We start from the raw sequence: 13,776 nt of genomic DNA, 5'->3' as shown, positions 1-13,776 counted from the left end.
CTGAGCCATTTCTTGGCACATCGGACTATTTTTTGCAGGAGGGCTGGCTGCCCCACGCCAAGCCTTCTCACCACAAATAGAACTTCGGAAAGGGCTCATTGGTTTCCTCTCGGCTTTCAGACACCTCTTCACATTTCAGTTGGCTTCCCTTCCGTGGCCCCAAAAGGGAATATCTGGAGTTTCCTCTGTTTTGATGTGATTGCAGGCACCTCTCGAGGCGCTCCACGGGGATGCCTCCGGGGCAGTGATGAGACTGGCCCCGCTCCTCTGCTATGGCCTCTGGCACATCCCGCTGCCACTCCCCGGAAGCTGGGAGTAGCCAGAGCACCAGTGTGGGTCCCAAGCTCTAGGCTCGCCCCTCAGTCAGATAGTAAAAGACAAAGCATCGATGCCTCCACTCAGTGTCCCTGTCCCTCCAACCTCCGCCCTCCCAAGTGCCTCTGGCTCCGACCTCTCATTTGAGATAGGATTTGAGAGCTCATTACACGAAGCGTCATAGAACTCAAGTGATCTACCACAGAGACACTTACCTACCAGGGGATGTCTACAGTCCAGATACTCTAGAAGCCATCCCTTAGGAGTCAAAGCGAAACAGGTAGTGGGAAATAAAAGATCACCTCACTAGCCTGCTATGGGTGGTGAACCGGGCCAGAGCGACGTGTGCCCCAGACCGACTTTGATGTGTCAAAGTCCGAGGCTAACCAGAAGCAGGGGAAAGCCACTTCTCGAGACACTCACTACGGAGCTTTAGAGGATTCTAGAACATTCACAAATCCAATCATTTGAAACACTCAACCTTATGTAAGTATCTCAACTCCTTCTCTCAAGCCGTGGAGCCATGGAGAGAGAGCTCAGTCTCTGGCAGACAGACTGGGTTCAAATTTTAGTTCTGCCACTTACAAGCTGTGTGACCTTAGGCTGTTTCTAAAGTGCTCAAAGCCTTCCTTTCCCCTCCCAAGGGAACAAAAGGAATAAAATAATAATAATAATAATAATGCACCTGGCACATAATAAACCTCTAAGTACTAATAACAAGTGCCTACAAGAGCTAGACACTTAACGTGAGTAACATTTTCTGCATGGCTCTATTTATGCACCTAAAGACACGAACCAGCTAAGAGGTGATGACTTTTAACAGGAACTAGGGATGGAAGTGACCTTGCCCTTGGATTTGCTCCCAGCCCCCGCCGATTTGGTTTATAAAGTGTGTGCATTTCCCCTACAGTTCAGGCAGGTTTCCCAAGACCAGGGGCTCCCAGACCTGAGCAGGCACCAGAAATACCCGGAGGGCTTGTTTCCAGACAGCTGGGCCCCGCCCCTGGAGTTTGTGACTCAGTAGGACTGGGGTGAGGTCCAAGAATTTGCATTTCTAACAAGTTCTCAGGTGATGCTGATGCCCCTGGGAACACTGAGCTTCAAAGACCAGGGCGTGTCTTCCCACTCTGGGCACCNCCCCCCCGGGCCCCCCCCCCCCCCCCCCCCCGTCTTCGTAAGTGAAACGACAGGCTGGCTCACTAGGCAGGTGGGCGTTTTGGACACCGCTGCTCCAAATGCGGAGGTCTTTGGTAGGATCCTCAAATGGAAATCGCTTTGGCCATACGTATCCAAAGCCTTGAGGATGTTTCTGCTCCCTGATGCTCTAATCCCCCTTCTGGGAAGCTGTCCCTTGAGAAGTTGTCTAAGATATGGACAAAGCCTTATGATCCTGTGGCTTTGAAGAGGAGGAGGCAACAGGTCTGTGTAGAACTCTCTACTCCCGGAGCTGGGGATGGACGGACCAGGGGTGAAAAGGGGGGGAATGTGGCCGCACCCCAGTGCACTGACTTTGGGCGTATACAGGCCATGCACAGATGAGACGGCCACCCCGAGTCCCTCGAGAGGTGTATGGCTCTAATTTCTTAATCCTCCTTCCACGTGATGCCCTTCATACGAACATACGACAGTGTCAAGTCTTGGCTAGGCACGTGGGCACTGAAGTCAGACATCCTGGGGTTTGAATTCCAGCTCTGCCACTCCAGGGCAAGTTACCCGACTGGCCTGGACCTCGGTTTTATCTTCACGAGAGCATCACGAAGCACTTAGAAGAGAGTATGCTCTCATATACATGTCCCATTACTGTTACAGAAAACTAGACTGGGGTAGGAAGAAAATTTACTTTTCAACAGCCAGAACTGAATACTCGAGGAGGAGTTGACTTTGAAATGGAAAGTTCCGGAGAGCGTGGGTTATGTGTTTCCAAGGAGGAGACTCTGGTTTTTCCCAGGGTAAGTGAATGATGGCAGCTAAATGGTCAAAGACCTGTTATCTGGGAGGGGATGGCAGTGGTCCAGCCTGACCCACAGGAGACTGAAACTGAGCTGCCATCCTGGTCCTGGAGGTAAGCTCAGGTCTGGGCAATCCCTGGGTGCAGACGCTGTGCCCCACAGCAGGCTGCCTCGACTGTGTGGTTTCTCAAGCCCGGGTGTCCATAGAAAGGCTTCCAAGTCTAAGTGGGAGGGAACGGGTGTTCAAGCAGAGAGAGTGAAGGCTCTGAGGCTCCATGAGGTGAAGTGCGCCTGATTCACATCCCGCACAAGAGTGGGTACAGTTGGACCAAGCAGAATGCTGGGGGCTGTAAAACCGAAACACCCCCCAAGGAACTTCCATCTTCTCCACATAGACACAGCCTTCGAACACAGACACAGGCCTAGGCTCCCGGGCCACAATCATTTGTCAAGGTGACTTGTAGGCACCGCACCCCATTCAACAAATTGAAGACAAGCTGCTGGGTCAGATCAGCCCTTCCTGAGTCAGAGGAACAGTGCTGGGTTTCCAGGTTCTGAGGGTGGAGAATAAGAGGCCAGGCCCATGGGGCTCCTGTGTGTGCACAAGTCACACACACATAGGCCAGGTTCTCTGGCTCCACGCTTTCCGGTCTAGCGTTTCCCCATGTTCTCACTTAAAAGAAACAGGCATGGAGGTTCAATCTCCTTTCTTCCAAAACACAATTTAAAGCTCCCCCCTAAAAAAAATAGAAAAAAAGGAAGGTAGCTCTTTCTTTTCAATTGTCCCTTCTTTTTTTGACAGGACTGTCTTGCCTAAACTATTTCCATCCTAAACGCCCCTCTCAGCTTTTGGGAATGTTTTCAGCAGGCACAGCTGCACCAAGCACTTTCTCAAGTCCAGGTTCGCGGCCAGGACGAAAGCGAAGGGAATGAGAGGCCAGAAAACAGACTGAACCGCTGTCATCGGGGACCAGACGACTTGGGAGCACAGGATGGCCCACAACCTGGGGAAACATGACCTGGCCTCCACGTATCCTATTTCCCCTCCTCGACAAAATCAGACACATTGATTTACCCCATGAATCATTTGGGGAAAAAAAAAAGATTCAATTGAAGTCATGAAACTTAAGTCATGAGATTAAAAAAAAAATCATCTGAAAAGATAGCACTATTTTTAACACTCACTAGTGCCCTGGAGCAGGAGAGAGCGGCCCGGCCCGGCCTGGCCTCAGCAGGAACCAAGGGTCAGGGCATGTTCTCCTCCATGTCGAGGGAAGGGCTGCAAGATGTCCAAGAGGGAACGTCACGTGCAGAAAGGATGAGCCCCTCTCTATGCTGCTGTTCAGCCAGGGTAAGAGCTCCCTTTAAAAGTACACGCATCAGGGACACCTGGGTGGCTCCGTCAGTTAAGCATCTGACATCTGCTCAGGTCATGTTCTCAGGGTTCTGGGAGCGAGCCCCATCTCTGGCTCACTGGAGAGTCTGCTTGAGGGTTCTCTCTCCCTTTGCCCTTCTCCGCCCCCTCAAAAAATAAATAAATCTTTCAAAAATTAAAGCACACACCCTATGACCCACCCTTGTTATTAGGTCAATAGATTTTTGTGCAAGGCACCAAAGCAATCCAACTGGAAAGGTCTTCTTCACAAATGGTGCTGGAATAACTGGATATCCACAAGGAATAAAGGGACTTCACTTCCACCTCACGCTATACACGCAAAACTTAACTCAACATGATTGCAGACGGAATCATAAACCCCAGAACTCTAAAGCTTCTGCAAGAAACATGAAAAGGATATCTTTACAATGTGGGGGTTTCTTAGAAAGGACCAAAATATGGCATGACATCCCCATGAATGGGTCGTAAGAAGGAAGCAAAAAAAAAGTACAAAATGGACTTCATTAAAACTAAAATTCATGGGATGCCTGGCTCAGTTGATTAAGCATCTGCCTTCTGCTCAGGTCATGATGCCAGGGTCCTGGGATCAAGCCCCATGTTGGGCTCCTTGCTCAGAGGGAAGCCTGCTTCTCCCTCTGCCTGCCACTCCCCCTGCTTGTGCTCTTTCTTTCTCTCTGACAAATAAATAAATAAAATCTTTAAAAAAAGAGAGAGAGAAAAGAAAGAAAACTAAAATTCTGCCCTGTGAAAAATACCATTAAGAAAATAAACAAGTTTCTGGGGTGCCTGGGTGACACAGCGGTTAAGCGTCTGCCTTAGGCTCAGGGCGTGATCCCGGCGTTATGGGATCGAGCCCCATATCAGGCTCCTCCGCTATGAGCCTGCTTCTTCCTCTCCCACTCCCCCTGCTTGTGTTCCCTCTCTCGCTGGCTGTCTCTATCTCTGCCAAATAAATAAATAAAATCTTAAAAAAAAAAAAGAAAAAAAAAGAAAATAAACAAGTTTCTGGGAGAGTGGATCCTGAATGTTCNCCCCCCCAAAAAAAAAAAAAAAAAAAAGGTGATCATGTGATGTGATGATCCTGTTGGCCTATCACTATGGTGGTTATTTTTCTGCAGCATATGAGTGTATCAGGTTAACACACTGTACATGTTAAACTTACATAACGTTGTATGTCAACTGTATCTCAGTGAAGGCTGGAAGAAAAAAAAAAGAAGCAAGTCAGAGTGGGACTAAATGTTTGCAGAAAATTATCAAAGGACTGATGTCCAGAATATATAATGAGCATCTACAATTTAGTAATAGAGACGCAACCCGATAAAATACAGACAAGAGAAATGAACAGATAATTCAGAGGAACATATACAAATGGCCAATAAGCATGTCATTGTCCATCATCACAGAAATGCAAAGGAAAACTGCAATGAGATACATTATATACCCATCAAACAGCTGAAGACTGATGACACCAAATGTTGCCAGGGACAGGAGCTACTGGAACATCTCCTGCGGTGTCGGTGAGAGTGTAAATGATATGACCACTTTGGAAAAAGACCTGAGAATTTCTAGAATGTCCCCAGCAGGTTTATTCATAGTAGCCCCAAACTGGGAACAGCCCAAGTGTCCATCAGTTGAAGAATGGATAAACAGACTGTGATATATGCACACTGGGCCACAAAAAAAAAAAAAAAAAATCTTCTGACACACACAACAGCATGAATCTCAAAAACATCACGCTGAGAGAGAGGGGCCTCACCAGAGAGCATGCACTTCATGATTCTATTTCCATGAAATTCTAGAACAGGTCAAACTAACCTGTGGTGAAAAAAATGCAGGCTGGTCGTTGCCTCTGGGAGGTGGCAGTGGGGTTGGGGTTGACTTCGAAGAGGCAGAAGAGAATATTCTGGGGGTGATGGTGATGTTCTGGAACTTGATAGTTCAGGGTGCATTTGTCAGAACTTCTCAATTGGTACACTGGAGATTTGAACATTTCACTATAAATTTTATCCCCAGGAACCCCCATTGATAAATATTAAACTCTGGCTAATGACACGCGTGCTGAAGTACATGGTAGAGGGAGTGCACCCATGTTTATGACTTCCTTAGAAATATATCACAAACGAGGCTGAATTGATGAATGGAGGGATGGCTGGTTATGTAATAATGTGAATAGAGAAAAATGGGGGCTATGCAATCTGGTGAGGGGCTGGTAAATGGGTATCCACTGAACAATTCTTACAACTTCTCTGCATATTCTAAATTTTTCACAATAAAATGTTGGTGGGGGGTGGATGGTGAATATAAAGCTGTAAGAAAAGACAGAGCACAGCACTCAGTCTCCACCCCAGCTCTGCAATCAGAGGACTACAGAACAATTTGCAGGGAAACACCGAGGTCCCCACTTCCACACCCGCCTCCAGATTTGGCTCGGTGTGTAAGAAATCTGGAGCCACAGCCCCATCATCAACATATGCCCCTGGGCCTCCATATCAAAAAGCCAAAGCACCATCCTAGGGTTTTATACCCAAAGAGACGTCAAGAAAGCCTGTGTGTATGTGTGGAGTGGGTTGACAACTGGGTTGACCCAGTTCAACTATTTTAAGTCATCTGATACAGTTGGGAAGAAAATAGGGGTGTGGACGTGGATGAGGGATCCCCCAGATAATTAATTCTAAGCCCAATCCCACGTGATTATGCCCGTACCAGCTCCAGCTGACAGAAGAGGATACAAACAGGGTTTCAGATCAAAAGCGTCATCTTCAACTGTCATGGCAATTTAGTGGGTGCTTAGGTATGCTGGGCGTGTTATGTGATCTCATTTAGTCCTTGCAATCACCCTATAGGGCAGGTTTATCGTCCTGGCTTCATGATGGAGGAAATGGAGGCTCGGAGAGGGTAAATGATGCGAAGCCTCCTTTCCAGAAAGCTCCCCCTTCCCGAGCCCCTCCCTGGACCAGGAGACACAGGGGTACAACCCGTGTGTGTCTATAATGCTTTCTGACCAGGGAGAGTTGGGCTTCAGGGGAACAATGGGGAATTTCATTCCTTTAGGGCAAGAGGCCCCACCCCTCTCCCGCTGCAGCCGTGCACCGCACAGAAGGTGCTGGACCACCAGAGGCTCTGGGTCTCCACACAGGGTGCACTCGTCCAGCCCCATGCACGCCCGTCACGGCCTGCAGGCGGCTTTCCCTCTTGTTGGCGATGTGAAGAGTGTCCGGCACTACCTGAGTCTATCTGTAGGTTTCAGGGACTCAGTACCGTCCAGCAATGCCCTGTAACCCCCAGCCTTTATCTGTCTGTCTCCACCTCCCTGCGCACCACCCCACGGAGCTGTGCGCAGGGACAACTCTGGAAGGGGTGGGAGCACATTCCCGATGGGTTTGGGTTTGTAATTCTGCCACAGACTGCTAGGTCAGGGGGAGGAGGGGACATGTTCCGAGGCTCGTGACTGAGGAAACATGAGTGTCTCACTCATCTGAATTCACATGCCACCACCGATTCCGAAGGGCTCCATTCCGCCCACCATGACAGAGATGCGGACCCCCCTTCTATACAGCCATTTTCGACGGGGCTCAACTCCAGCTCCAAGCATCTGACTCATTCATGCAGGTATCGGGGTCAGAGGTTAAAAAAGAAGAAAAAAATCCATAAACACCAAGATTCGTGACTTATCAGAGCTTTTTAGGGGTGATCTTTTGAGAGAAACATATCTACGTAAAGATCAAATACGTCATTCACTTACAAAAAAAGAAAAAGAAAAAAAAACCAGAATCCTATGAAAATTCCTTTAATTTTCATCTTTTGGAAATACATGTTTCATTTTTTATTTCCATGATACAAAAAAATGTTAAATATCTAACAATGATCTCTATGAAGCGGATCTCCTGAAGTAGATCCGTGAAATTCTGTCGCTGTTGGGATCGGTGTCAACAGAGAAAGGGCTGGTACACGTCCTTTGTGGTTTCACGCACACGCACAAGCATGCACGCGTGCCACCTCACCCCCAGGCACACACTCAGACAGAGAGGACGAGCAGGCTGAGACGTGGGGAAGGAGCACAGCAGAACATGTAAAAACAGAAGTTAACTTTTCATACTCGTACAGTCCACCGTGAGAAACTCACATCCTGGGGGGAAAGGACTCTAAATAAATATGGCCTGAAGGCCAAGACAGAGGTGAAGCTCCTTTACAGGTGGACAGCGGGAGACCGTTCCCTTCTGGAAACACAGGCTTGTCCCTCTGTATTTTCAGGCAGCTGCGGTGGGAAACAGGCAGACGCGAGTGGTCTCTCCATCCATCAGGAGACAAGCTGTGGGTCGCGGAGACCCCTGAGTCCGAAGAGAACCCCTCGGAGCGGGCCAGACTTCAACCCCAAACTCATGATCACGGTGCCCTAGAGCATCTGCTGTTTGCTCGGTTCACAGCCAACTATCCCCGCCAGGGTATTCTGAAACACGCGAAAATTCACGACAGGAAGGGCTTCACGAAAGCGATAGATGATCAACGGGTTAATAACGTACACATTCACAACAGCCTACACCCGTGCTGAGTAGCAGCAGACAGTTTACATTAAAAGGGAAGAGACACAGCCACAAAAATAAAAACTGGGTTTTGTTTTTGTTTTTTTTTTCCAGGACACATACTTGGTTTCAAACCCCTCCCATACCACATTTTATTCAATTAAATACAGTATGGCTTCCGAATGTGCTGGCTGGTCCGGCCTCAGCCACAGCACCAGCGATGTGTTTCCCTCGGGCCTCAGTTACCACGTGTCAGGGACTTCGAAGAGCTTGGCAGGGCTGTCGGGAATAACTCCTGGGGAGGGGGTGGACAAAACAGAACATGGTGAACAAGGAGAGGACAGCACCCAGGGGACCAGCGACCAGCGCAAAGCAGAGTGCCCACGGCAGACAGGGCCGGGCTGGACAGAGTACGTCCGCAGACAGGCCCTGCCCATGGGCAGCAGCACCCAGCAGACAGAGGCGACGCCATGCATATGTCCCACGGAGGATCAGTGACCTGCCTCCCTGCTTGGACGCCTCTGTTTACTTCACAGGGGTTGAAACATGGACGCGCACATATCGCTCAGGGGGCACACACTGTATTCTTTGCTAGCCATCACACTGCGCACTCAGTTCATCTTTTTTTTTTTTTTAATTAAGAAAGCTGTATGCCCAACGTGGGGCTTGAACTCACGACCCCAAGATCAAGAGTCACACGCTCCACCAACTGAGCGAGCCAGGCATCCCTCAGTTCATTTAATCTTCATAACAAGTCCAGCACGGTGTGGGGCACCTGTGCGGCAGAGCTCGTGAAGCGTCCAACTCTTGGCTTCTGCTCAGGTCATGATCTCAGGGTTGTGAGCTCGAGCCCCACATCGGGCTCTGCACTCAGCACAGAGTCGGCCTGAGATTCTCTCTCCCTTTCCCCTGCCCCTTTCACTCATGCTCTCTCTCTCAAATTAATAAATTAATTAAAAGAAAAAACCCAGCATAGTGGTATCCATGTCCCCGTTTTACAGATGCAAGAACAGGCTGAGAAAGGCTGGGTAAGGTGGCCAGTCTCACAGAGCCAGCACGTGGCTGAGGTGGGACTAGATCTTTCCACGGCATCCAGAGCCCTGTCTCGTCCCAGGACACCAGGTTTCTCTGCGCTGGGGGCTCTGTACCAGCACCCAGAAGAGAAACCCAAGGGGCTGGTGGCTTTTTTAGAGAAGCTGACTAGTGGGGGTTCAGAGACCCCCAAAAGGGGCCCAAGTAGAACCATGCAGCCGTTTCAGATTTCAGCAACACTGGCTCAGTGTTGACGGGCCTCTTCGGGTACAAACAGTTTCACCCGGAAGCTGGAAACCCTTCTCCTCCGTTCCCGCCACTCTATCGGCAGCGGCACAGTCAGGTCAGGGACTGGACCAGCCATGTCCAGACTAAGCGAAGGGGAATTAAGTCAGGGAAGAACATGGCCACGATGGAAAACATGACCGACCAGGCGTTCCTGCCCTGGTGGCCACGTACATTACTCAAGCAGGGTTGGCAGGGAAAACCAGCAAAGCTAACCCCAGCTGCTAACACTCCAAGATTCCAAAAGGGGAGAGGGCTCGGCTGCTGCCTAAAATGGTAACTTTCAAAACTAGAGGAGGTGCAAGGTCCTGCAAAGTAGGAAATCACTCAGCTCAGAGTGGCCACCTCAATGGCAGGAATGTCTAAAGATAACTAGGTCTGAACACACGAAATAACACAGGATTTCAGCCAACACGAGAATTCCCACTGGTGATCGTTTACTGAGATGAAGTCCAGACGGAGAGGATGAGAAGCCTGGGAGAGGGATACTTGGGAGGCTTCTGCCCCAGGTCTCATCGCTGTGTTGGCACTCCCAGCAAAGACTGTAAGACCACTCCTGAGAAATGAAGAGGGACAGGAGATGCTCCATGTGAGATTCCCAGGATCCAGTCAGGTTATTAAAGAACAAGACACACAGACACTCCCCTCCGCAGAGCAAGTAAATAGTGCAGATGGGCCGTGAAGAGACAACACTAGCCTGACCTTCTCAAATCACACACATTCATATGATACCTGATCGTAAGGAGGAAAAGAAACATCTGTAAGGGCATTTTTATAATTCACGTATCAGAGAAATATCACAGCAGCCAATTAGCCATTTCACATATTTTTTTAAGATTTTATTTTTATTTATTTGAGAAAGAAAGAGAGAGAGAGAATGAGTGGAGAGGTGTAGGGGCAGAGGAAGAGGGAGAAGCAGACTCCCCACTGAGTGCAGAGCCTGACACGGAGCTCGAGCCCAGGACCCCGAGATCATGACCCACTCTGAAGGCAGATACCCAACGGACTGAGTCACCCAGGTGCCCCACCAATTAGCCATTTTAAAGGTAAAAGCCACAATGCCAAGTGTGGAGAAGTGAAATAAATTCAAACTAGCTGTGAGGGAAATCAAACAAACAAAAAGCTAAATGGCTAAAAACAACTGTTCTGTCTTACTTCTACTAGCACCTGCTGCCGGCTGGATGGGACCATGTGTGGGTGTGGCGGCATGCCAGCAGACACACAGGAAGTGACTCGGGGAAGAGCTGGTAAGAAACAGTGCGATAAGCAAAAGCTTTGGATGAGCATGCCTGGCCTGGCCATTTGACTGGCCGTATGGCTTTGAACAACTCTCCCTGGCCCATCTATCTGCTGGACTGAACACTACTTTCTGCTGCACAGGCCCGCTGTGGTACAGCCGAGTTCCGGGCACACAGCAAGTTTTTCGTGGACGTTAGGTCCCTTTCCCTTATCAGTAAGGTGGCCAGACACTGAATATGGTTCTTCCCTAAGAAGCTGAGAGCCTGCAGTCAAGATGATCCTCGTTTTCACTGCCTAAAACGTGCAGCTGCTGAGCAAGTGATGTGTCCAGAGGAACCAGAACTTTAGGAACTTTCTAAAGGAGACCTAGACCAGAAGGGGCTGGAGGTCACTGTTGCTGTTCTTTCTAGCACTTTCCAGAAAGGGAGTGCTGGAGACTGAAGGATCAGTCTAAAAGCTAGTGGATAAGGAGCTAGGTCAGTGTTCCAGGGAGCTCATTTTCACAGCCCTGTTTCACTTGAATGCAAAGAATTATTCTGGAACAATTTTTCTTTTTAAACATATATTTTAGGAAGTCTGCTTCCTGTTGGGATGGATCTCAATGCATACTTTGCACCATATACGAAAATTAACTCAAAATAGACCGTACACCTAAATGTAAAACCTAAAACCATAAAACGTCTAGAAGAAAACACAAGAAAAAATCTTTATAATTTGGAGTCAAGCAAAGATTTCTTAGATATGACACCAAAGGCATAATCCGAGAAAAAAAATGATAAATTGGATTTTAGTAAAATTTTAAACTTCTACTATTTGAAAGTTACCGTTAAGAAAATGAAAAGCAGAGTCTAAGAAAAGAAAAAGAAAAGAAAAGAAAAGAAAAACACCCAAAAGGACTTGTCTCCAGAATATACAAAGAACTCTCAAAACTCAAGGAGAAGAAAACAAACAACCTGATGAAAAAAATGGGCAAAAGATCTGAAAAGACATTCCGCCAAAGAGATTTGGACGGCAAATAAGCACACAAAGAGATGCTTAGCGTCATTAGTGGCTAGGGAAATTCAGTTCAAAGCCATATGAGACACCACTACAGGCCCACTGGAATGGCGAAAAAGGACTGTACCAGTACTGGTGAAGGTGCAGAGCCACTGGAAGCCTCGCTGGCTGATGGCGGGAATGCACGATGGCGCAGCCACTTTGGAAAACGCTGTGCCAGTTTCTTAGAAGGTGAAACATGCACTTACCAAATGACCCAGCAATTCCACGCTTCGGTATTTACCCCAAAGAAGCGAAAACTTAGTTTATACAAAAACCTGCTGGCAAATGTTTATGGCAGCTTGATTCTTAGTTGCTAAAAAGTGGGAACAACCTAAATGCCAACTGGCAAAACGGATAAACAGCGATATGTCTGCAAGACAGAATACTACTCAGCAATAAGAAGGAATGAACCACTGGTACATGCAATAGAAAAATGAATCTCAAATGTATTAAGAAAGAAGCACATCAGTGGCTGCCAGGATCTAGGGGTGGGAGGAGGGATGGGGCATGAGGAAACCTTCTGGAATGATACAACTATTCCCTCTCTCTCTTTTATTTATTTATTTTAGGGAGAAGGCGAGGGGAAGGGGCAGAGGGAGTGGGAGAGAAAATCTCAAGCAGACTCCCTGTTGAGTGCAGAGCCCGACGTGGGGCTTGATCCCAGGACCCGAGATCACGACCTGAGCTGAAATCAAGAGTCAGACGCTTAACCAACTGAGCCACCCAGATGCCCCTACAACTATTCTCTTCTTGATCACAATGATGGTTATATGGCTGTACATATTTGCAAAAACTCATCAAATTGTGCACCTAAAAGTGATGACTTATTATACACAAACTGTACCTTAATAAAGCTGACCCTGCAAAAGATATTAGGAATGTTGTTTAAAAACCCAACAAAATTTTAATATAAAATATTATGCTGATAATTAAAATTTGACCAGGAGTTTTTTTTAAATGGGGGAAAGAACAGGATACCCAACTGTCTATGAAGTATGATGCCAACTATGTATAAAAATGACATGCAGAGTAAAAACAGTTGTTAAGGGAGTATCAGGCAACCATGGGGTTTGATTTCTTGTTTTTCTCCAATTTTATAGATTTTCATAGTGAGCACATTATCTTTATTAACAAAACGACAAAAGAAATTAAAAAGTGGTCAACACAAAAGGTGACCGTTTGTGCTTCTTTATCCTTCTTCTACCCAGAGCTGAAAGGGGGAGATTCTGAGAGGAAAGACATTTCTGCCCTCAGGTGAATCCAGAACAGAATCTCAAACACTGGGATCTGCCATCGTATCATTTTCTAGAGTGGAATTCTGCAGACAGAAAGATCCTGTGGGGTGCTATACAAACGTATTTCGCTGGGAGATGCTCCAGAGGGCCTGGTGGAGGGCCACCAGGGGGGTCAGGGACTGATCAGTGGACTGCCTACTGCACAGCACACACCCCAGGGGCCACACTGAGGCTGTCAGCCACATTTTAACCAAGGAATTAAAAAGCTCCTTGGCTGCACTTCCCTAGTCTGGATGGTCAGCAACTGCAGACTGCTGTTCAGATCCTAAATTTTCATACTGTAACTTCAAGGATTTAAACTTGAAAAGTTCAACAGATTACTCAAGACTCCAATGATACCCCTGGTTCTTGGCAAACATTTAAAGGTCTACTGTGTTGTTTTAAATGTAAGGAAGAAAAAGACTTGTAGCAGCCTCTCTATGACATGACACAAAAATCACCAGAATAGTCACCGTCTCCAGCACTCTTCTGCCAACGCTGACAGGGCCTGATGGAACCTCTGGCTACTGGACTGTCCATCAATATTTTGAGAATGGTCAGTCTGGTCAGCAACAGGACACTGGAACACAATTCACTTATCAGCAAGAACAAGTGTGCTCTGGAAACCCATCCATCAAACACTGTCTGCGGAACATTTCCTCGGGATACTTTATTCCAGCTTAAATGGCACGCAGAACTCGATTTCTTTATGTACCAACTGAGAATGT

The 13,776-nt window shown here is 47.7% G+C and overlaps 1 protein-coding gene across 1 annotated transcript in view; it reads right to left on the bottom strand.

Annotated features, from left to right (window-relative positions):
• Window positions 1-7,605: 7,605 nt before the first annotated feature.
• The window catches only part of PARN (poly(A)-specific ribonuclease), a 152,471-nt gene continuing 146,300 nt past the window's right edge, over window positions 7,606-13,776 (bottom strand). Inside the window, 1 exon segment of the mRNA XM_002918065.4 lies at window positions 7,606-8,475. Within this exon segment, the coding sequence (XP_002918111.1) occupies window positions 8,423-8,475 (53 nt within the window). The 3' untranslated portion in view covers window positions 7,606-8,422.

Source organism: Ailuropoda melanoleuca, chromosome 10 (assembly GCF_002007445.2).
Source record: "Ailuropoda melanoleuca isolate Jingjing chromosome 10, ASM200744v2, whole genome shotgun sequence".
Classification (NCBI taxonomy): Eukaryota; Metazoa; Chordata; class Mammalia; order Carnivora; family Ursidae; genus Ailuropoda; species Ailuropoda melanoleuca.
The sequence above is the reverse complement of the archived record's forward strand: the minus strand, read 5'-3'. Positions and strand labels throughout refer to the sequence as shown.